Here is a 24,971-nt window from a genome sequence, read left to right as displayed (position 1 = left end):
CATTTCTCAAAAGCTTTTTCCTTTTCTTCTTTTCTTATTAATGAATGGTTAATTCCTTACCTAAATGCTAACTTATGTGAATGGTGCTCATTTTTTTGAACTTTATGGCAAATGGCTCTTGCACGTTATCTTTTCAGTAAAATTCCTTACTTTGATGCTTTCCTCTTCCTTATTACCTTTTTTTTTTTTTTTGGGGGGGGGGTGGGGGGGGGAAACTTTGGAATATTGGGTATCCAATTCTATTCATAGACATTGTTGCATTAACGATCGACTAACAATGTTTCCCTTTTTAATGACAACTAGATTTAATACAGCCATGTGTTTGAATATAATTGGAAAAACTATTGGAATACGACATTTTCTTTTTTGATAGGTAAATACGACATTTTCAAGTAAAAAAAAATAAAGCATTTAGGTTATTCTGTCAAGATGCGATCATAGTAGCATAGTAATCCTTAATTAAGTAAGTTTCAGTTAACGCAAATGGTAAAGTCTTTGACCTTTCACTGAGGAACTTGTGTTTGAATACTACCCTACCTACATACAAATAAAATAAATTCCATAGTTGAATTAATATCACTTTATCGTTGAGAAGTGGTAAAGTGACAAAACTCAGAAGCTATGCATATGAAGCCCCTAGGATCATCAGCATCCGGTCATGCAAAATGCTTTTAATCCATTTTAGCTTTTATTGTAACACCAAATCCACAAATAGATTCCCACATCTGGTTGAGAAGTGATAAAGTGACAAACTCAGAAGCTATGTATATGAAGCCCCTAAGATCACTAGCATCCAGTAATGCAAAATGCCTTTAATCCATTTTAGCTATTATTGTAACACCAAATCCACAAATAGATTCCCACATCTGATGAAGCATATTGCAAAATTTTTTGCATCATGCTGCAATGAACATGTAAATTTTTTTTTTTTTTTCTTTCTCTACTGCCGCCAAAAAGTACAATAACATGGTTTTATTTGTTTATTTTTTTTGTGTATAAAATATAGTATTATTTTAATGAGAATGAGATATAGGGTGTATTGTTAAAGTTGTTATAAAATAACAGTACATTGTGATCCCTGCAGGGACTGCTTTGAGGTTTTCATATGCCTAAACCCGCAATATTCTATGCCAATCACAATACATGCCCTTTTGGAACTCTGGAGTAATATTGCTTCTCAACTTTCTTCAGGTAGAAGTTTTATTATGAGTGTGCATAAGTCTGCTTGATTCGCCCTTGACAACGACCTTTTCTACTGTTATTATATTGCACTGGATCTCAAGGACAACCAAGCAGGTATATATGTCATTAACTTTACATGTATAATTTTGTATCAAGTGTTAAAAGTTAAAACTAACTGTAAACTGTGGTTATTTGCAGCTTCAAGGTTATGATATCAAGGAATTGCTACAAGCAACCTGATAGGGATTTTCATTGCTTCTGGAGCTTGTTCAGGCTACCTTATAGGTTTATTAACCATGGAACCATACACGCTGCCTTTATTACTTCTTTCATAATCTATCACTTCATAATTGGTGTGAGTGAACCAAGTGATTCTTTGTCCTCGATTCTGTCAAAAAGCATAGAAAGCAATGTCCTTTTTTTCTTTTTTTGCTTTTGTAGTTTTGATTATTCCCTGTAATCTTATACAAGTTAGTTCCTTTTGTATGTGAGAGAGTTTTATATAACATGCATTTACATGGGTAAGCATTTTTTTGATCTCGCACCCTTTGCATCTCTCTTACTGTCACTCCTCTGCCACGGCTCACACAGTCAGGTACCCTCTCTCTCTCTTTCTTAGCTGATTTAGGGTTTTTTTTCCCTCTCCTCTCATTCTACTCTTCCCTCAGTCTCACCCTACCAGATTTCTTTTCTTTTTATTTATGACATCACCTGACTAAGTTAGAATTACTGATAAAATATCTAATCTTATTGTAGGGATTTTCATGTGTTGTGATGAACAACCAAACGATGATGGAGTTTTTTGTGTCTCATCAAGTACAGAATTCAGTTCCCTTCTTCAGGTAAACCCACTGTTCAGAATTCAGATCATTGGCAGCTGGAATTCCCAGCCCAAAATTTTCAGAAAGTGTAAGTTTTCCTAAAACTATGATTCTAACAATTCAAAGCAATCAGTAGTAAGAGTTGTAAAACTTGCTAGGTTGTCAACTTTCGAGCTGACTGCAACAAAATTGACAGTAGTAGTAATGGTCTGGGACTTATTGAGTAGTCTATCGATTATCATCAGCTGCAGTTTATAGTCACTATATAGCCATTATAAATAGTTAGTAAGGATTTAAGACTAATTGTAAGCAAAAGAGTTCAAGTGCATCTTTTATTAAGGAAAGGGAACTAAAGTAGTTAGAGGGAGGACTAAAATAACAATAGTAGCCATAAGAATGGGTTGGAGGGTGACTAAGTGAGCCAGTGAGGTCATGGGTTCAAGACCTATTGGGTGGGTGGGTGGGTGTAGTTTATCAATTAAAAAAGAAAAGAAAAAATGAACACTAGAGAAGTAGTATAAAAGGAGATGTTAATAAAGGAGGTGACAAAGAGTTTATTTTATATAGGATAGAATATTGGAAAAAGAATACAAGTGAATGACTAAGGATCTATAGCTGATCCCATAGTTTTGGATGAGGGCTTTGTTGTTGTTGTTTGTCAAGGGAATGGTGGTTGTGGTATTTCTTGGAATTAGAGATGGATGGTGGTGATGGTTATTATTTCTGATCGCAAAATATCAAGCACAAGTAGAACTTTTGAGTCTACTGATGATAAAGCCATTGCTTAAACTTTAAATCTAGTATTAGTAGTAGTACCGTAGCAGTAGTTATTAAAGAATGAAATTTATAATAGTTTGTGGTGGAAAAGGACTAATGTGTCTCATGTTCATGTACATCTACTGATAGTGAAACTAATAATACTAGTCTAGCAGCTTCAGTTATTACCATTTTAGTATATGGAATACCTTGTTTCTGGGGCTGCCAAAGTTGAACCTGATCAAGATTTGAAAGTTTATACAATTATTTAAGCTCTAGAGAGTACTACTATTCTTAACGGAAAGAACATTGTGGGGAAGGGGGATGAATCATTAATCATGTGATCGGTTTTTATTTCTAAAAATGCAAGCTTGTTACTTATTTCCATAATACTAAGAATGTCCACTGCAGTTAATAAAGAGACCATAAAAAGAAAAGGGGGGAAGAGATGGGGGGCACATAATAGAAGTTGGAAAAATGATTCTGAAAGTAGGGAAAGACTATCTATGCAAAATGGAACTTAACTAAGAACTCATAAGTGACTTGGATGAAGTAAACTAAAATAGTTTCCAACTTGCTTTCCTAAGCAAGCATCTTAGACAAATTATAAACTCATTGCAAATTTTGTCGAAAGAAGTTTATCAGAGATCTGGGGTTTGAGGGATACTCCAGTAGTTCCAGCACCTCTTGTAGTGTCTTGGAATTGGGGTTTGAACCCCACCAGCCCCCTCCCCCCTATTTTACCTGTATATATATATATATAAAAGGAAGGTTGATCAGAGGGCTGCTGCATAATCAGGATGCATATTATGTTATTGAATCCAAAATATTTGATACAAGATTTAGGTAAACTTAGCCAATGGAGATGCATGGATGAGTGTGAGCCCACAGAGAGTAGAACAAAAGAAAAAGAAAATCATTGAGGTTGCTTGTTTTTACACAGGACTACAAATTCTGTTGACACATCATAAATAAGAACTCCAGATTTTTAACCTTGACCAAAATTTGAAGTGCTGAATTATGCTTTGAATTATTTTATGCATCAAAATTTGATGGAAACTTGAAGTTATATTGTGAAGCAAGAGAGTGTAAGAGGTTCTACTCTCAACATTACTCTGAAAATAAAACAAACTTTGTTACCCCTATTGTAATCCTTTCAGAGAATTTTAGAGCTAGCTTGTGTGCTTTTTATGTCTCTTCTTCTATAGTTCTGTATCCTATTGTGGTCATAACTCTACCTTTTTTTTTCATATGTTCCTTTACTGTTGTCTAAATACAAATCAAGCAAATACTACAGATGGCAGAAATGCTTAGAATTAAGTTTAAATGGAAAAATGGGGTGAGGGATATCCCAGTGGTTCCAGCACCTCTAGTGGTTCTGGGCACTGGGGTTTGAACCCTACTGGCCCTTTTCACCTAGCCAAAAGAAATATGTTTAAAAGGAAAAATATCATGGCAGAAACTTAAAATTTTTTTATATCTGAGCAACTGCCAAAATGCTCTACTTAAGAGGCACCATCACTTCTATAGAAGCATTCATGTTACACTCTTAGTGTGATATCCTGTATAGGTGATGCACATATGTGAAGAAGCTCAGTTAAGCCAAGCGAGGTCCTAGATGTTGCCTTGAGTTTATTAGTCTACTGCAAAACAACTTAAAATTGCAGGAATGATCAGTTGTTTACATTTAGCTAAAAGCTTAAATTAACCCCCTTCCTGGAGAACACTCTTTCACATTAGTGATTAGTAAGTGAAAAAAAATGTCAAATTCAATAAATGTGTCATATGAATTTACTAGTGCAGGCGCTGCTGACCCTTCGAAGTATTAATCATTTCCTTTGCTTTCACAATGAGGGGCTAGAGAACTGAAGAAGGCTAAAAGAAAAAGATCAATTACAGCTACCCTTATGATTTACTTCTATATATTTTGTCTGTCAAAACTTGATATAATATTTCATTATATACTATTTTTTTCAGGTGGATGACTGGGCATGGTTCAAAGTCCACTCAAATCTGAACAATAGGAATTGGGCTAAACCTTGGCTAATGCTCCAGCATGATCATAAAAAATGGGCCTCCAGAAATGATACATTAAAGGACATCAGTTCTTAAATAAAGGAAAATTTTACAGACCAGGGTCCCAAACAAGGCCAGTATCTTGGAAAATAGTAAGTACTGACTTCTACCCTAATGCTTTGAAGACCGAAAGGTTTATAGGAATAAACATATAAATTTTTTTAAAAATCAAGTTTACAACAAGCAGTTAATGCTACAACAACAAACCTAGCAGCTAATGTTGTAGCTAAACACCAAACTATCCAATGAAATAGACTACTCTTCATTGTTAAAAAGGAAACAATTACTAACACGCTATGTGACCAATGCACATATCAAATCCTATCACAATTGCTGATGATTATGATTATTTACATTTTTTTTCCTCTTTGAAATGCGAAATTCATGCCTTGCCTCTTCAGCAAATTTTCTCCACAGCATCAAATCTTTTTCCTCTCTAAGGAAAGCTCCATTTTAAAACTTGGACTGATATCTTTCTCAACTTCAGCTACTGCACATTTTCTATCATTGATTCTGCTTCAATCCATGCAAGTTAACCACCTAATATGTCAGAAGCCTCCCTAGTTGCAAGGGCAATAGAAGCCTGGGATTTTGTAACCTATCACAAAAACAAGGCATATTAATTATGAAAACAAAGATAAAACGTTTACAAGTAATTGCAAGGGACTAGAACTCACCAAATGCAATAGTTATGAACTTATGATTCCTTGTTTACCATCGATATGCAGCTGCAAGTGCAGGATAAGCATCTGGTTATATCTTAACAATGTTTATAAAACCAGAAATTTTGTACAGCTTCTGTCCATGGGCACAAAGTCAATTTGGTTGGCAAGTAATTATTGTTACCATTGTCAATCAGTGAATCTCCAAAGATAAAGAAGGCCCAAGCAGCCTCAATTTGAAAGTGAAATGATCCCTGAACTAAAAATCAATAAGCTGGCCATGAAATTGAAAGTACCATAAAAAAAGAAAGGAATTTAAATATAATGCCTAGAGCAACAATCTCATATAACAACAACACCCAGATTCAAAAGCTCATTAAAAAAAAAAAAAAAATCAAATCATTGAAAAGCACCTATTCATATCAACAACCATTGAAGTTTCCAGTAAATCATCAAGCCCAAAACAATTTATTGTCTACTTAGTATTAAAACAAAAATAATTTCAAAAATACATCAAAATGCACAAATATCCATAACCATTCTATACCAGAAGTATTTCAAAGTTCGCATTTTTCATTCTTAACTCAATTCTCATTCAAGCAATTGCAAATTGTTTCAAAAACAAAAAATAATTTAAACTCAATCTTGGCCATGTAGCAAAAGGACATTATTTTTGTACCCTTTATTTGATTTTTTTTATAAAATTTTTTAATTATTTTATCTTCCACAATGGTTAACGTAACGTGAGAATTAGATATGTGTGTGCACCGTGTAGGTTCACTGCCACCGGTACTTAGTAATGAATGATATTTATCTATTTTAAAAAACATAAAGAATCATATTTATCTATTTTGAGGTGCATTTCCAACCAAATGTGCTAATATTATCTTAGTAAAATTAAGTACCCTACTTCTTTGCTTTCAGCTGAATATTTGCTCAGTAGCTACTGAATGGGGTTAGATGCGAGTTGAACCGTATTCTTTGTAATTTTTTTTTGGGAAAAATGGTGACACCAAAAATTATTATTGACATTTTTAAAGAAACTGTAAATTTACGCTTAAAACAGAACCTTTTTTTCCCCCACCAAGCACTCATCATTAGACAAAATACCAATCCAATGGGTGCTGTTACAAGCTAACCACAAAGTTAAAAAAGAAAAAAAAAAAATACAAGCATTAACGGAAAATTCATAGCAAGGAACAAGATGATATCATAAGGTCACTTATTAAATTCCTTCTCTTTAGTATGATAATCAACTTCTTTCTTCAACTTTATATTTATTTAAAGACTAAAAAAATGTCATTTTTGTCTAATTGAAGTCGGATATGCTGTTTTGATTTAGTTTCTATTATATTTTTAAGTTAAATGGCGTAAGATTAATCACAAGGCCACAGGTGGGCAATAAACTGTTAACAGATAGGATCACGGGTGGATAAAGTGCCCTTTTTTAAACCATAAGTAAAATGATTTTTGGGCAACTCACATGTGGGCAAAGTTTAATTTTCCAAAAAAAAAAAAAAAAAAGCAAAGTGAGAACCCTAGAGGTGTTTGGTTTGAGGAAAAAAGTGTTGCATTTTGTATTCAATTTCAGTTTTTGGTGAGATCCACAGTAAAAAATTGGTTTGGTTGTGTTATTTGTATTCAATTTTCATTTTCAAAATCCAAAAAACCAGATTTGAATAAAGAAATGAATACATACTTTATCATCTAAAGTTTTAATTGATTAATTTGCTCCCCAAACATTAAGATTAGGCATTTTTTTTAGGAACATTAAGGTATGGTTTAGATTTACTTCATTTTGGCATTTCATCAATGTGTCATGCCTAATTGTCCGTTAAGTGTCAAATTAATATAAATAAATAAAATTAAAAAAAAAAAACTCCAAACATAAAGGGTTTAATAACATAAAATCCCAAAGATAAAAAAAAAAAAAGGTGTAAAAAAAAAAAAAAAACAAATATAGAGAGTGTATTGTTATGCCAATTTGGTAAAGTATAGTACTGTAACACTACAGTCGTACATTGACATAAGGGGGCAAATAAAAAATTGAAACTTTAAAGAACAAATTAAAAAATTACCCCAAATTTTAGGGGTATAATTTGTAATTAGAAAAAATACCATCATTTTCGGTTACCAGTTTCAAGTTAACAAAAGTCACTTGGATTGTAGGAGAAAAAGCAAAGGGATTGATAGCAATGGCGCCAAAGACAACGAAAAACAAAAGTACCCCTCAAGACCCATAAGGGATTTTCGCAGGAATGGTTGTTTTCTTAGTCCAACATGGAGTTCAGCCTCGTCGATTACAGGTTCTAACTCCATCTACGTTTGTACTTTGTTTTTAGTATATTATCAAACAAAACTTAGTTACAGTTCCTAGGTGTTCTACATTAGCTTCTCCAATTATATTCTAACACATACCACCATTGTAAGGCTTATACGTGTCAAACCAATCTTTCTTTGGAGTCGTATGATATGAGCATGCTGAATCTAAAACCCAAGATTCCAATAGAACATTGTTACCTGATGAGGCTGAAAGTAAATCTGCACCAACTTCACTTTCATCTGATATTTCTTCAGCAACACTAGCTGGTTCTAGGGGCTTCTTCCCATTCCTCTTCTCCTCTAAATGCTCTTTCAACTCTTTACACTTATTCTTGTAGTGTCATTTCTTATGACAATAAAAGCACTCTACATCTTTCTTTGCACATGATCTAGACTGAGATCTGTTCTCTTTGGATCTTGACTCACTCCCACCCTAATTGTTCGAATTTGACTTTACAATAAATCCATAAGCTTAAGAACCATCATCATCTTGCTTCATCTTTACATGTGACGAGAGAGCACTAGTCACCTCATTGAGTACTGCAGTCTCTTTCCCGTATATCAACGTAGTCACTAGACGATCAAAATGTGTAGGAAGTGACGCTAATAAGAGTAACGCTTTATCTTCGTCCTCATAATTCACCCCAAAACTTAACAATTGGGTGTTCAACATGTTAAACGTGTTGAGATGCTCCAACATATTTGAACCCTCCTTCATATGCAAACTGTACAATTACTTCTTCACGTACAACTTGTTCGTCATATTCTTTCTCATATAAAGACCTATTTTTTTTCCAAACTTCCTTTGCGGTCTTTGCTTCTAGGATGTTGTGAATGACCTCATCACCTATGTCACGCCCCAAACCCAGTACCCAGATTTGTGACCATGACCGGCATGCTAATATCAAGCCTAAACCTGATATTAACAAGAACCAACTTAACTAATAAGAAAACTTTTCCTTATAAACTTCTTCTCATAGAATACTATAACTTTCATGATCATAAAACTTAACGTTTCATAAAAACAGATATCTGATAAATTTTAAACATAAACTTGTACTTTCATCAGAAACTTTATCTTTATAGTACAACAGAACTTCAGAAACTTTTATCTTTAATGAACAGCTTTTCTTTTCATCATAAACTTCTTTTCATGAGAGCTTTTAACTTTTCATAATGCATTTAAACAAAAGAATTCTCTCATGATTAATAACATAACATAGCTGTTCATATCATATTGGTTAGTCCATGTCTGATAAGCTATACAGTGAAGGCCTCAACACATTTGGGTGCCCCCGTGTGTATGATATTGTCCCCTTTGGGAGGCTTGATGGCACATCCCCTCCAGGTTTTGTTCCTCCCCGCCGTCCGTACACATTGGGGAAAAGGCCTTAGTCAGATTAGAGTTACGGGCAACCCCATTTCCTCTACTTTAAATGGCCTAGAGTTACGGGCAGCCCCATTTCCTCTACTTTAAATGGCCAAACAGATAACCTATTTCCATGGAAAGTCAATAATTAACCCCTACTGGCTGAGTTCAGATTACCAGAGGACATAACCCGAAAATATTTCATACTTTACATCATACTGAAATTTCTTATCTTGCATAACATTTCATAATAATAGTATTTCCATTCTTTTCTTTAAACATCATGTTTGTGGAATCAGTAATAGTATCAATATGCTTAAATTCTCTACATAAGTTTTCGAAAGCTCACGAACATGTCTTTGTTAGAATAATGAATATATGCCATATCTCTAATCAAAAACATTTTAATGCATAATATACTTTAAAATAACCTTATGACTTACCAAATACCCATATAACTTATCCCTTACCTGAAAGCAGAGGAACTGAGAACCTAAAGTCGAAGGAGCTTAGACTTGGATACTGGTAACACCTAAACCATAAATCAAAACTTATTACTATCCATAATTCTTTACCATAAACTTCACATTCATCTCAAAGCCTATCTCTTAGAATCAAGAAAATCCTAATTCCCATCACATAAAGTTCCCCAAAACATATGATACAATCATCAAACACATTTTGCAGCCAAACCATAGAGAAACCAATCCATAAAATTTATATATGATTCTAACATACCAAAGGATGAGCATATAAAATTATAGCTCAAAACATTCACCTTAACTTTAGAATCAAATCCTCAAAGTTAGGCATGTCCCTTACTGTTCACTGTTCTATTCCAGCAGCATAGGCTCCATTTGTAAAATACAAACGGCCTGCTCAAACACATCCAATTGTCATGAAATTTTACAGAACTACTCCCCTATATGTCCAGTATATACCATAAAAATTTCGGAGTCAAAACATAAACCCATGATTTACTAAAAATCACACAAGACAGCATACTCAAATCTGTCCTGTCAGAAATTCATGCAACTTATAAATTAAACCATTATTTTTATATTAATCCAAATACTGTGAGACCAATTCAATAACAACCACAAGTGTCTTAGGTTTCATAGGAATTATCCCTAGCATCCAAATTTACTATATACAATTTAATACATAATTTAACATACACAAACACAGAATCTGTCACAGTGACAGCTTTGCAACGTTTTTCTCTAAATTCACAAACAATTATCAAAGAATGGTATTTTCATATGGGGATTTTTATACACTCATAAGACCTGTTATAAAGCACTTACATATAATCATTTAACCATTTAAAGCAAAAATACACACAACAAAAATCCCAGCAGCAGCAACAACAAAATACTCATCCTAACTTTTTCTTACTCCCTTAATCCTATAAAATCCCTAATTAGTGAAAACCCTAACCTACCTTCAACAAATCACCAATACAACTTCAAAGCTTCTTAAAACAGCATATATATATATATATATATATATAGACTTACAAATACCATTACTAAAATTATTTAAAGGAAAACATGGATTCTAAGAGGAGAGTAGCTAGAATTCTTACCAAGTTTATGGTTCTTGTGGGGGAAAATAGACATAGAACTACTCATGTAAGAATGGTAGAGAGCTTGAGAGAGTTTTCTGGTTCCTTTGAGAGAATATGAAGAAGAAATGAGCTTTCTTTTGGTGTGTGAACCGGTGGACTTGAGGGAAGACTCAAGAGAGCTTTCTAGCACTTTCCTTAAGACAAAAGAGAGAAAAGTGAGGTGCAAATTTCTGATTTGCATGGATCCGTGGGAAATGGGAGCAAAAGAGTTTCTTGAGTCTTCTTTCTTTGAGAAAGTCAAAGAAGAAATAAAGGTGCAACCAATAAGAACAAAGAAGGAAGAAAACAAAGAAGTAAAGCAAGAATGACCAAGGGAAATTTCTGGTGCAGCCAAGAAGTCTAGCAAAAATATCTTGGGTGAACTATCTGGAGTGACATACGTATATTGCTAAGGAAAGGGAGGATAACTCATCTTTTCAACTTTCTTGCATTCATACTGACTTTTCTACCAAAATAATTTCTTGCATTCATACTTACTTTTCTACAAAAATAATATCCCTTTGCATATACAAATATATATTGTTAGAGATATATTAGCCCATTAGCATAGGCCCAAGCCTAATTCTACTTTGTGTGCAAGCCAAGTCTCCTACTTGTACTAGAAGTCTATTAGTCTAGGGTTTAGTCTACTATATATACACATGTTATGATTCATTATAACACAGGATTTGTATTACACTATAATATATTATTGATGTAGCCCTTTAGGGTTTCCTCCGTGGATTTAGGCCGTTAGGCTGAACCACGTAATTCTCGTGTGTTATTGTGTTTTATACATTATGCTTTCGCTCCCGCATCTATACTAGCATATTCAACATGGTGTATCAATGCTAATATTTAACATATATATATATATATATATCTCATAACTTAACCACCTAATATAGTTTTGTACATGCTAAATATATATTTATAATACAACTAGTCATTTCAATTATTTATAATCTTTAAAATTCTTATTCAATAACATTATAAAATAATATGTTTATTAAATACTCTTATATTAATTTTTGTAAGTAAGTGGCTTAAAATATTAATAATACTTAACTACTTAAACACATAGTTTAATTATAAAAATTGGGTCGGGGTGTTACAACCTAGGTTAAGACGAATAGTGCTAACTGCTTCCTCATTCATCTCTACCCATTCTTCACCCTTCGCCGTTTCCGATTTCTTCTCCTTCCTAAGTAAGGGCTTATGAACTCCTTGTTGAATTATAAGATCCTTCAGCCGCCTTTGCCAAAAAAGGAAAAATTTCCCTTACCACAAAACTTCTTTACATCATACTTTGTGCTTGACATCTGCTCTGATACCACTTTTGCAAATAGCACCCCAAGACTCAAATCTATAATAGTCAATAAGCGGAAATTAAATAACAAGCACACACAAAGAATACAAGAATTTACGTGGTTTGGCAAAAGGTTGGGCTTGTCACTAAAATTACCGAAGTGGGCTTGTGTCAAATCCAAGCCACACATGGGCCCACATCAACAGTATAAAACACTCAATAGACACATGGTTACTATCTAATTCAACTTGCCCCCTTTATAGGGGAAACCTTTACACACATGGGCTGGACTTTACATTGAAAACCCAGTTTTTGTTTAAGGACCCAAGGGAAGAAGATGGGTTGTCAAGCAATGGGGCAAGTGGGTTTCTTTTTGGTAAAAAAACCTGCAGAAAATGCCATTGTTAGTGAAAAGAGGGTATTTTCTGTAAGACTTGGCAAATTTGGAAGTGGAGTAGGAGTTGTAGTGGAGAAAGGAGTGGAAGTCGGAGAGGGAGAGAGTAGTAGTTTGGATGCATGAAGAGCTGCAAGTTGCTCTATATGCCAATAGAGTTGGTGGTAGTATGAGAATTATGAAAGGGAGAGGACAAGTTGACTTGGAACGAGTCCAATCATGGCATTTTTAACCTCGGATAAGCTTATAAGATAGCCATTAATCAGGATAATGTTGATTCATTTAGGGGTAAGGGGATATGGAAGTCTAAGGTGCTTCCTAGGATCCAATCTTTTGTGTGGCTCTATTATCACGATAGCATCGGGGTGAAGGAGTGCCTCAATCAAAGGGGTATGCTTCTTAACACTCAATGCCCTCTCTACCACACATGTAGTGAGTTAATCATCAATGTCTTTCGTGATCGTAGAATGGTTAAACATGTTTGGGACCAGCTGGGTGAGAATTGGGTAAACATGTCCTTTTTCAGTGGAAACCTTCAGGAGTGATTGGAGGAATACGACACCAAGCAACAAAAAGTTGGTTGCCATGCTATTCCCTGGAATAAAATTTTTCTATTTGCTATATGGCTTATCTGGAAGCATAGGAACCAGGTGGTGTTCAAGGAGCAGAGGTCGAACCCACAGCTAGTTAAGGAAATATCTCACATAGCCATAGAGTATACCTGCTATGCTGGCCCTCACAAGGAAACTATTATGCGAGTTTGTAGACCTGTTCGATGGAGCAAACCTGTAAGTGGTTGGGTGAAATTGACCACGGATGGTTCTTCCCTTGGCAACCCTGGCCTAGCAGGGGGAAGGGCTTTAATCTGAGATAAGGCAGGGAATTAGGTTGTGGGTTTTGCTCGCAAAATTGGAAAGACTACCAGTTTTATTGTAGAACTTTGGTCACTTCATGATGGGCTTATTTTATGTCATAATCGCAACTTTGCTACAGTAGAAGTAGAGATAGATGCTAAAGCTATAGTAGATGCCATCTCTAACCCGAATTACTATAATGTATTTGTCTCTCCCCTTATGGATGATTGTAGGCTTTTGGTGTCCCGGATCCCTTAGATTCGCTTAAGGTATTGTTTCCGTGAAGCCAATAGGTGTGCTGACGCTCTTGCGTGCTTAGGAGGGCTTCAAGCTAATGATTTTGTTATTTTGGAAAGTCCGCCTTTGGACTCAGTTAATTTTCTAGATTTGACTTTAATGGGTTGTATTTGAATAGGCTTTTCCCTAAATTGTTGTTTTCTCCTTAGTTCGTTAATGCATTTCCTTTTCACCAAAAAAAGAAAAAGAAAGGGAAAGGTGGACAAAATGGGACTTCATAATTGATTGGGATGGTGAGGGGAAGAAGATTAACATTAGAAGTAAAGTTGTAGTTTTTCTATTTCTAAGATCTAGCAATGGTCCAGGTAGAGTAAAACCGGATTTGAATAAAGAAATGAATACATCCTTTATCCCCAAAGTTTCAATCGATTAATTTGCTCCCCAAACATTATGATTAGGCATGTTTTTTTTAGGAGCATTAAGGTATGGTTTAGATTTACTCCATATCAGCATTTCGTCAATGTGTCATGCCTAATTGTCCGTTAAGTGTCAAATTAATATAAATAAATAAAATTAAAAAAAAAACTCCAAACATAAAGGGTTTAATATCAGAAAATCCCAAAGATAAAAAAAGGTGTAAAAAAAAAAAAAAATACAAATATAGAGAGTGTATTGTTATGCCAATTTGGTAAAGTATAGTACTGTAACACTACAGTAGTACATTGACATAAGGGGGCAAATAAAAAATTGAAACTTTAAAGAACAAATTAAAAAATTACCCCAAATTTTAGGGGGTATAATTTGTAATTAGAAAAAATACCATCATTTTCGGTTACCAGTTTCAAGTTAACAAAAGTCACTTGGATTGTAGGAGAAAAAGCAAAGGGACTGATAGCAATGGCGCCAAAGACAACGAAAAACAAAAGTACCCCTCAAGACCCAGATGGGATTTTCGCAGGAATGGTTGTTTTCTTAGTCCAACATGGAGTTCAGCCTCGCCGATTACAGGTTCTAACTCCTTCTACGTTTGTGCTTTGTTTTTAGTATATTATCAAACAAAACTTAGTTACAGTTCCTAGGTGTTCTACATTAGCTTCTCCAATTATATTCTAACACATACATAACTGCATTTATTTTCATTCCCTTTGAGAAAGTTAATATAAATTTTGTTGTATTGGTCAATGCAAGAATTTTATTGTTAACTAAGGAATTTGTACCTCAGTTTTGCCCATATTTATTTGCATTTGAATCTTTCTGTCTCTCTTTTTTTTTGGGTATATAAAGATTTGGAAGCAGAAACTGGTGCAAATGGGGGCTGCAATAGAAGAGCGCTTATCCAAAAGGGTCACTCATGTATTTGCTATGAACTCAGAAGCTCTTCTCAAACAAGTGGCCGCTGAACGCTTGGAACGCTTTAAGGGAGTGAGTCTCTGTTCTTGTCTCTCTGTTTGAGCATGATTTTCATTTTGTATGATGGTTTACATATTCCTACATGGTTGCATAATTTAATTTAATATGGTCTTACTTACAAGTTTGACATATAACTTTAAGTCTAATTATATTGTTTAAAATTTTATTACTTCCATTCAGTTTCGTAGTTAGAGTTCTTGATTAATATTTTTACTGGAGGACCAAATTAGCAGCTAAATTTGCTTGCTAAGATTGAAGTTTGAATGCGATTTGCTGTTTGCTTAAGGGGATTTTTTTTAATGTGGGGCCCACCAAAATATGCTCGAAAGCCCAAAAAACTGGCCTTTTTGTGCTTGCAAAATACACACAAGTGTGCTTAAAATCATAGCAGCTGACAAAGATTGTAATCAAAGTGGTGTACTTATAAAAAAAAAGTGGTGTACAGTGTACTTTACCTCTATGTTATCTATGTTGGACTCTTGTTAGTTGAGTTTAATGACCCACGTCAATTATGGGAAATCAGTTATGGTCTAAGGAGTTACACTTAAACTACTACATTGCCTACATTAAAATCCTCAGAGGCTATTTTTCAGGAACATAGATTTTGGATATAAAGGACATGTCATGGCAAGACTCTCTAGTTAGGTATAGGCCAAGTTCAACATTCAACTCTGTAGGACTTCTCTATCAAGTAGTTTCTGATAAATTATTTTTACTTGTTTCTTGAGAAAACTTGATAATTTTGTTAGATTAGATTTTTTGTCTTCATATATCATATTCATCTATGTACTACCACTTTTTGCAGAGGGCTCTCCTTTATCAGTGGCTAGAGGACAGCTTGAGATTAGGAGAAAAGGTATCTGAGGATTTGTACTATATTAAAGTGGACCGAGAAGGAGATAACATCCCAGACAAGTCTTTAGTTCCTAAAGAAGCCAACAAAAACACTACTAGCGACGAAGAACCATCACATAGCAAAAAAATCAGATCCTCTCCTGAAGATTCGAAAAATGTAAATGCAGAAAGCAAGGAAGATGCAAAAAGTAGTGCTCTATATGACGCACCGAGTACTCCTGGAAGTTATGAGGATTCACCCAGTACTCTAAGCCCAGTGAATACCAGTCCACTGACCCCAGATCCTTCTAATAAGGATGTAAGATGCCAATAATTCAGATATTCTCTGGAACTTTGTATTGGAAATTTTGTAGCCATGGCAATTGTTTTGTGGAATTTAGGCTTTCTTTTCTCTTTGCAACTAAATACTTTTACCATTTTCAATCAGGTTGACACAATGCAAACATCCTTGCCATATAGTCCTCCTGATTTAAACAGGAATCTAACTGAGATATTTGGAAAGCTTGTTAACATATATAGAGGTGAGACTAAAATTAATTCTTTATTTTTGGTTGTTTTTTTCTTTGACCTCTTGGTGATCTGATTCCTTGTGATTATTGCTAATGGAAGCATTGGGTGAAGACCGGAGGTCATTTAGCTACTACAAGGCCATTGCAGTTATTGAGAAGTTGTCCTTTAAAATTGACAGTGCAGACCAGGTCAAAGACCTACCCTCAATTGGGAAGTCACTGCAAGATCATGTAAGTGAACATGCTCTTGAGTAGGTGTCTGCATTATTGGCCTAGGTTGTTTACTTGGCTTGTCTTTTAAAGCTTAGTCTTTTATCTCAGTTGGTCATCACATGAATTCTATACAATTTTTTTTTTTTGATAGGTATGAATTCTATACAAATGTTAAACATTGCACTTCTAAGAATGGTACAGCTGACTAGTTTCTTAGTCACTTACTTGACCCCTTTTAAGTTTGAATAATAGGGTAGTTTATTATTTGCCTATATGAATGTTGAATATATGATTATGAGTCACCAGGAAATTTTTTTGCTAAGTCATGAGTCTCATCATGATATTGTTACATGCTTAGCTGAATTGTGGTCTGTTATGTAAAATTATCTACACTGTGTGCTTCGAACATTGAAGATTAATGCGGTGAGGTATTTAATTCCAATCTTGAAACTCAAAATTTTGTACATTAGTTTTGGATCCTTACACATAAGAGTTACAATCAGAATTTAGAGAAGACTATGTTGTAGTATTATGCACTCTCTGGTGTACAGGATGCTTTAAATTCTATCATCTAAAGTTTACAGATTTTTTTTTTTTTTTGTAATTACTTGCAGATCCAGGAGATAGTGACAACTGGGAAGTTATCCAAGCTGGAGCACTTTGAAAAAGATGAAAAGGTGTTGCAAAGGTCCTCAGTAAAACTAGAATTTACTATCATGAACTGCTAAATGCATCATGAGTTATTTACATTCTTTCTGATTGTTAAGTATCTTCTTCCTTGTTATCACCTTTTTGAATAAATGATTATTCCATTAATTTGGACTCGCTTTCGTGAATCTAGTCTTTGTATGCCAATGATTGAAGATCTTATTCTTTTAATATTTTTTTGAAGTTTTATGTTCTGGAGCTTCTTTGTTGGCACTATGTACAGTGACTAGCAAGAAAGAAATTCCATTCTATTTGGAGTGGGTTTTAAATTGTTTATCCACTTACGCAGTATTGGAGATTATGAATATATATACATATATACAAGCTATATCTGACCATAATTCTTATCTTTTTAATAATCTTTCTTTCAACTGCATTACCATTTGCAGGTACGAACAATCACCTTATTTGGCGAAGTTTGGGGTATTGGTCCTGCCACTGCCCTTAAATTATATGAGAAAGGACATCGTACACTAGATGATCTGAAAAATGAGAATTCATTAACAAATTCACAAAGAATTGGGTTAAAATATTTTGATGATATCAAGCAGAGGATTCCACGCCATGAGGTCTGATATCCATGTTAGTTCTTAGAATTTTGCATTGCTAATCTAGAAGGTCTAGATTCACTTCACCTTGGATGTATTTGAAGTTATTTCTGATTCCACAGGTTCAAGAGATGGATCTTCTTCTTCAGAAAGTTGGGGAGGATATTTTGCATGGGGTGAGCACTATCACTTTTTCTTTGGTGCAAATGCTTTCTGCCCAAACTTTCTTTTAGCAATAAATGTGATTTCTTTTTCTCTCTGTGTGTTTAGCATTATAAATTAGTTGGTTAATATCAGGTGACAATGTTAAATGAACTGATTATATGCGAATTTAATTTGGTTCATCATTGTTATTCAATTAGATGTGGATCGAGATATAATTCATTGGCAATCAAATTTCAGGGCAAAAGCATGGTTTATAATTCTAGCATTAATTATGCATATTTGTATATGGGTTATCCTACCATTTTGATGTCTGTCTTGAAGGTGAACATAGTCTGTGGAGGATCATTTAGACGTGGAAAAGCTTCCTGTGGGGATTTAGACATTATAATTACACATCCTGATGGGAGAAGGTACAAAATTATTTCATCTCTTAGTGTGTCACCTTATATTTTGTTTCATTGACAATGTTCACTTGTCTTGATCTTAGAGGAGATCAGTTGCTTTTAGGCCAACTGTTTTCTTCTTTCCTGAATTCAGCTTTGTTCTCTTTATGGCATCTCTTTCTTCCCTTGATAGAATGAAATATAAATGTAAATGGTAGAAGAAATATACTTATAAAAAAATTTATCTTCAAATATCCAATGAGTTGTCAAATGGCACCTTTCCCCCCTATAAGAAAAGGGTAGGGGTGAGGTCGTGGGTTTCAAACCCAATGAGTGTATGTGTAAGCTGCCAATAAAAAAAATATTATGGTCAATTAGTATAAGAAATCCAAGACATTTTTCTACAGACCCTTTTTTTTTTTTTTTTTTTTTTTGAATAAGAACTCAAACATAGACCTTACCTATTTGTTTTTACCTATCAAATAAGTTTTTGATTACCCACCATATATCTGGCTGATCTTGGTTCCAAAGAGTGTAGATTAAATTACTGGATGCCTCCAAATTCCAACAAACAGTTTTTCTACAAACATAAAAGATTCTATGAAAGACATTATTTCTTATGACCTAATTGAATTAACCCTTGATTGCTGCAGATCTTGCCACTTTCTGCCCCAATTCTTTGACATGCCTTTTTTTTTTAACGTTATCATTTTTGTTTTATGTCACCCCTTTACCTGTCTTACATTCTTTTATGACTTATAGTCTTTCTGCTTTGTAAATTCTAACTGTCATATATGTGTTATTACTCTGTACCCACAGTCATAGAGGTTTTTTATCAAAATATGTTGAGCGTTTAAAGGATATGAAGTTCTTAAGAGAGGATTTGATTTTCACTACTCACAGTGAGGAGGTAATATCATTTTTCTTCTGTTTGATTGACCTATCTCTCTCCCTCCCTCTTTGCAGAATGCATGACTCTCTTATTTCTTGTATTCTATGTTATATGTGAGAGGGAGAGATAAATGAAGTTTATAGGTATTTATTTTTTGGATGCTTCCTTTTTTATTTTTGGTCATCTCGTGTAGCATATTTTAAGAACCATTGTTTTACAATAAAACTTGTGAATTTTGAGAGCTATTAGTTTGTTTCTGCAAATTGCATTTTTCAATCATAAGAAATGAGATCCTCGTGATTGTCAGACTTCTTGTAATATGCCCACATTAACTTTATGCAAAAGTTTGCACAGGGTACTGATTCTGGTGTTGACACTTACTTTGGTCTATGCACATATCCTGGGCGTGAGCTGCGGCACCGCATAGATTTGAAGGTACTTGATTGTTTCCTTAATTTCAGACAAAATACCAGAAGGAACAATGTGAGAGAAGAACCCCTCTTCCAATCCTTTTTTCATGCTTGAAACCACGCCCCCACCACCCCTCCCCCCCCACGCAAAAAAAAAGTGTTACTTCTAACAGGGAGGGAAAAAGAAGGCGGCCAGTCTTTTCTGGTTAATTCTCTTAGTTGATTATCTGTTCACATAGACACAGCCACCTTTGGTTGTATACAGCTTTTAATTGATTGTTATACGTAGAATTGCAGAAATGTATATGATTGATTTCGTGATACTTTTAATGCATATATTATATTTTTGTAGGTATACCCAAGGGATATATATGCATTTGGACTTATAGCTTGGACAGGGAATGATGTGTTAAATAGGAGGTATAATCTCCTTACTGACTATTGAATTCTGTAGTTTCTTAAATATTCTACCTTATGAAGTGTTTGCCTAATGAAAACAAAAGAAGTTCACAGAATGTATGTCTGATCCCTCTGCATAGGATATTGTAGGCTTAAAAAAAACGTGTCAGCTGTGCCAAATGTTGTATATTTGCAAATGAACAAAGGATGAGGATGATGCATCTATCAAAAATATTTAATATTGGAAAGAGTGTAGTGCTCCTGTTGAATAACATGTCTAGCAATTGTTGTATAAATTTCTAAGTAATATGCTATATTGCTATAAACAGAATTTGCTGAACTAACATATCTTGGAAAGCAGTAGGTTAAATTAGGGGGAAAAAAACAACTAGCTTTTTTGATAGTACTGACAATTATTGCTACCAACAGAATGGTGTTGAGTCTTCCAGAACCATTCCTTGTACCTACTTTTCTCTCATACCAAATTGATTCACTTTCTATACGGACTCCATATTTTGCATCAATTTTAGAATGTCTTCATTATGCTTGGGCAATATTTATGACAAATAGACTTATGGATCAATCAAGAAAGTTTTTTTTTTAAAAAGAAATTCAAAACCACCCACAGTTGAGTAAAAGTTATACGATTTACTTGATACTTGGGTGTAGGTTGAGATTGCTGGCAGAATCTAAAGGATTCAGGCTTGATGATACAGGGCTGTTTCCAGCTACTCATGGTTCAGGCGGTAAACGGGTAATGAGTTTATATGAGTTTGTTGTACTTTCACTTGTTTACATGGTTCATCTAGCTTTAGCATGCGTTGTTCAATTGCAGGGAACAAGAGCTAGTGCAAGTTTGAAATTTAACACGGAGAAAGAGGTGTTTGACTTCCTGGGATTTCCTTGGCTTGAACCACACGAAAGGAATCTGTGAGCTGTGAATAGTTTGTATAAGCATGCTGTACATAAGAGTTACCATGCTTGGTTTTGCATCATTCTTCCCTCACTCTTTGTTGCTGAGAGTTTTTTGGCATGCTTTCCTTGTAAATTATGATATAACAACAGGTTAGAAAAAGAGGGATTTTTCTTTGGCATGCTAGCCTTTTAAGCCATGTAATTCAAACAAGGGGGTCCAAGTAAAAACAGTGATGCCACCACAGGGTTGAGCTTTCGCTTTGGTCCTCAATTTCCGCAGCATGAAAATTTTTTTTAGCACTAGAAATATGCGGCAAGGAAAGGATTAGAGGGAACTGGGAAGAAAGGATTAGGGTGAATAACAAGAAAAGAAGAAACCATCCATGTGATATGATAATGAATCAGTGGTTAGATAGCCAACTTGCCTTGGGTGGCACTAGTGTGGCATTGGTTTAAGAATTCTGATGCCCAACAGCCTAAGGTAGTGATGTTCTAACCAAAAAAAAATAGTTTTAGGAGGTATTATGCACTTAAATTCAACTACATTATGTGGGCTTAGAAAATTCAAGCATGGTTAAATCCAAACTGTATACTGTATAATCTATATACTTCATTTGTTGGATATTTATTTTTCTGAACAAATGAATTCATTAAGCATGGACAAAGAGGGTAACGAGGAGATGGTTGGAAGCTCCCATGCATCACAAGAGGTCACATGCATCATAAGAGGCAACCCAAAGTTGCTAAGTTATGAGCTACAAAATTAAATTCTGGCAAACATAGAAAAAATCTCAGTCCACAAAAAGGGGCTAACCTTATTAGTGTAGTCTAATATTATTATTAATATTTACCTAAAGTCATGAGTGAATCCTGTTGTGTGGATTTTGGTTAACTTTGTATATTAGAATTATCTCAATCCTACTTAAATAAATAAATAAATATATATGTATATATATATATATATCTATATATTAAAAATTGATTAATATCATGGTTCAATAATAAAAGAGGATTTATTATCATGAAGTATAACACGTGGTTTAATTAGTAAAATTTCTTATTATCAAATTACACCTATATAGCCCCCCCAAAAAAAAAAAAAAAAAAATCAATCATGGAACAATACTTTTTAGATTTTAAATCAAAAATCTTGTCCTTCCATGTTACTATTTTACCATTCCGAACTTAACACAAAAGCCACAAACGAGGGGCTGAATCTGTAAAATGCTATGGTAATAGTAAGTAGCAACTGGTATAAGTACGTTATAAAAGTTTTAAAACCCCCTTATCAGCAGCAGGGTTTATCTGGATAGACCACAGAGAGTAGACAGAAGAGAATGGCTTTGAGAATAGGCACAGCTCCTTCAACTTGTCACTCATCCTTCCCTTTCTTTTCTTCTTCTTCTTCTTCTTCTTCTTCCTCTTCTTCTTCATCTCCATACAGTAGCTCAACTGGTTTTGGGTACATATGTTCCTATCCATACCCTTCTTCTTCTTCTTCTTCGTTAACCAAAAAACCACAAAGCTTGCCACTCTCACTCTCCTCCTCTTTCACAAACCATATTTGCAAAGCAGCCGAGTATAAATTTCCAGACCCAATTCCTGAATTCGCTGATTCAGTAAGTCTCTTTTCCATTTTACGTGTATAACGTTGTGTTACATAACCATTTTATACTGTTAATACTTACTATTATTTAAGTTTGGTTGCTACTTTTTATTTTTTATTAAAATTGGGTTCAGGAGACAAAAAAATTTAAGACCCATCTCCACAAGAAGTTTGTGAAGAATGAAATATATGGAGACTCAGCTGAAGAAGTTGTTGAAATCTGCACTGAGGTACTCTCAATTTCCCTGCATAAAATTTACATTTTGCTTGTTATGGCATTTTTATGGGTTAAGGTCAAGTTGTACCAAATTTTTGTGCTGCTCAACTGCATGTTCGACTCCGTAAAGATTAATGCCAAGGACACAATATTTTTCACAATTGTTAACATGGTTTGTTATAATTGGAACAATGTCACTTTAACATAGGGCTAGCACTGACATCATTTTTATTATGTCCAATAATAACTGGCTATGTCAGCAGTTGTTTTGTTACATGTAATACACAATTCGTTGTCATAAAACATTAGTTTTAATGCTATCTTTGTTGTACAAGAAAATCAATATCTTGGGGTTCACTAGAAAAGTAGTTGCTATGGAAAAATAATTTCTAATTTTAGGTTTTCTTTGGTATTTGGCAGAAAATTATTCATAGTGCTTATCCTACATTGTTGTAAATAAAGCTTTGTTGAGTTAATGTAACAAATTTCTTGGTTTGAGTAGCAGTGTTGCAATGTACAAATTACAATGCCACTTTGTGTAGGACCTGGACTATATGTAACAGGCCTGGTGGCTAGCAAGACATCATTGCATTTGATTGCATTGGCATTTAATTTATCATGTAGAAGAGACCCAATTATATGTGATCTTCCTTAGGGTGACAGTAGATGGAGAGATCACTTTTGTTGATACTGATCCAGTGATCCTAAAAGTATCCTTGCCTTCCTGAATTTCATAGTACTGAATGCCCCTATATATCCTTGCTCTCTAGTATAAATAACAGCTAGAAATAGGTACCACTTATTGCCGTTAATTTGATTTGTTGGTTTTTGAACTGCTTCACAAGCAAGCCACCATAGCCTGCTTTAGAAACACCCAACAAAATTTCAGGAAACTCTCTTGACCCTGATTTGTTTACCAGTAGAATTTGTAGCCTTTGTGTTGTCTTCTACAAATTGACTGGTGTTATCTTGACTAGATCTGTAAAATGTTGAAGGGATATGCAGAGACTCCTATAGTTGAATAGTAATAATTTTAATGTTGTAAAAGAAGAAAAAAAAGGGGGGGGGGGGGGGGTCCAGTTACTCACTGGATGTATCAATAAAATGCATCCAATCAGTTGTATTCTGTTGTTGAATGGTGAAATCTTAAATAATGTAAACATTATTGTTTATACTTCTTTGAAAAAAGAGATTGATCAAATGGGTTTGGGGGGGGTACCTAGGACACCGACTTTTTCCAAACCACTCATTATGGTGGCAAAATGTCTCCTACTCAACAAATTGTGGAAATTTTATTCTGTATTCTTCTAGAATTTTGTAGGTATAATTTTGCTCTGAATCTTTCAAGTGTCATACTTTTGTCTGACCTAAAAAATAGAAATATTGAGCCTCTAATTTTGTAACCTATTTTGTTGCAAATGTATGTTTGATTGTCTATTTATCTGAATCTTTGCTGATGAACTTGTTCAGTTGATATGTGGAAGTACACTGGTACTTAAACTATGTTGCCTGTGATAATATTTTTAACAGATATTCAAAAACTTTTTACACACTCATTATGGTGGTCCTGGAACACTATTGGTCCTTCCATTTATTGACATGGCTGATACTATAAATGAGCGGGGATTGCCGGGAGGATCACAGGCTGCACGTACTGCAGTCAAATGGGCACAAAAACATGTTGACAAGGACTGGAATGAATGGACTGGTGGTGATAGTGATTAAGCTGAATGCCTCTTGCTGGCATGAGTATTATCTCCCTAGTATTGTCAATGTGTGTTGTAAGAGCTATTCATTAATTTTGAATTTTTGATATGTACGGCGTTTCCTTACGGCAAATGAAATTCGAGTAGGTTTTGGGGTGTTACTAGTTGTAGGGAAAGCATAAGCTTGAAAGTGTATCATTAAGTGTAAAACTAATAGCATTTTAGATCAACAGAAGCTATTCAATTTCAGTGAACCCCTCCTTTCCTTCGGCTAAAAAGGTGTGACTGCTTGTGTTTCTTTAAAAACCAAAAGTGCAATGCAAATTTGCCATGTTTTCAATGGAGCAAACCACACGTAAAATTATTGTCCATCCTAGAATCAAGAATTCAGCAAACTTGATTCATATCCTGCATTTCTATGATCAAATTTTGTTGAAATTTTAA

General features: G+C 34.4%; 2 protein-coding genes and 2 long non-coding RNA genes across 12 annotated transcripts; 3 read left to right on the top strand and 1 right to left on the bottom strand.

Annotated features, from left to right (window-relative positions):
* Positions 1-1,198: 1,198 nt before the first annotated feature.
* LOC115982740 lies at positions 1,199-4,814 on the top strand. 2 transcript variants are annotated; one of them, XR_004089718.1, is made up of 4 exons: positions 1,199-1,296; positions 1,381-1,777; positions 1,939-2,024; positions 4,737-4,814. It is a non-coding gene; the product is annotated as an uncharacterized LOC115982740 (long non-coding RNA). The 2 variants fall into 2 exon arrangements; XR_004089717.1 differs by having other exon boundaries at positions 1,939-2,091.
* Positions 4,815-4,936: 122 nt separating this feature from the next.
* Positions 4,937-11,219, bottom strand: LOC115982739. 4 transcript variants are annotated; one of them, XR_004089713.1, is made up of 5 exons: positions 10,777-11,214; positions 9,659-9,720; positions 8,018-8,735; positions 5,513-5,756; positions 4,993-5,433 (listed from the first exon to the last, which is right to left on the bottom strand). It is a non-coding gene; the product is annotated as an uncharacterized LOC115982739 (long non-coding RNA). The 4 variants fall into 4 exon arrangements; XR_004089714.1 differs by having other exon boundaries at positions 4,994-5,433; positions 5,513-5,751; XR_004089716.1 differs by lacking the exon at positions 8,018-8,735 and having other exon boundaries at positions 4,937-5,433; positions 10,777-11,219.
* A 3,197-nt stretch (positions 11,220-14,416) lies between these two features.
* On the top strand, positions 14,417-21,269 carry LOC115982724 (DNA polymerase lambda). Of its 5 annotated transcripts, none has more exons than XM_031105421.1 (14): positions 14,417-14,599; positions 14,876-15,013; positions 15,807-16,154; positions 16,284-16,377; positions 16,478-16,596; positions 17,193-17,255; positions 17,676-17,855; positions 17,957-18,010; positions 18,321-18,409; positions 19,202-19,292; positions 19,620-19,709; positions 20,037-20,104; positions 20,753-20,837; positions 20,919-21,269. In XM_031105421.1, exons 1-14 carry the CDS (start codon positions 14,489-14,491, stop codon positions 21,015-21,017), a joined length of 1,629 nt encoding a protein of 542 aa, XP_030961281.1. In that variant the 5' UTR covers positions 14,417-14,488; the 3' UTR covers positions 21,018-21,269. The 5 variants fall into 5 exon arrangements, with proteins under 5 accessions (XP_030961281.1, XP_030961280.1, XP_030961283.1 ...); XM_031105420.1 differs by having other exon boundaries at positions 16,466-16,596; positions 19,629-19,709; XM_031105423.1 differs by having other exon boundaries at positions 16,466-16,596; positions 20,753-20,826.
* Positions 21,270-22,277: 1,008 nt separating this feature from the next.
* On the top strand, positions 22,278-24,783 carry LOC115982728 (protein PLASTID REDOX INSENSITIVE 2, chloroplastic). The gene is made up of 3 exons (XM_031105426.1): positions 22,278-22,617; positions 22,739-22,834; positions 24,352-24,783. The coding sequence occupies exons 1-3, from the start codon at positions 22,336-22,338 to the stop codon at positions 24,544-24,546; spliced, it is 573 nt and encodes a 190-aa protein (XP_030961286.1). The 5' UTR covers positions 22,278-22,335; the 3' UTR covers positions 24,547-24,783.
* The last annotated feature ends 188 nt before the right edge of the window (positions 24,784-24,971 follow it).

The sequence above is a fragment of the Quercus lobata genome, chromosome 3 (genome assembly GCF_001633185.2).
Source record: "Quercus lobata isolate SW786 chromosome 3, ValleyOak3.0 Primary Assembly, whole genome shotgun sequence".
NCBI lineage: Eukaryota > Viridiplantae > Streptophyta > Magnoliopsida > Fagales > Fagaceae > Quercus > Quercus lobata.
The sequence above is the reverse complement of the archived record's forward strand: the minus strand, read 5'-3'. Positions and strand labels throughout refer to the sequence as shown.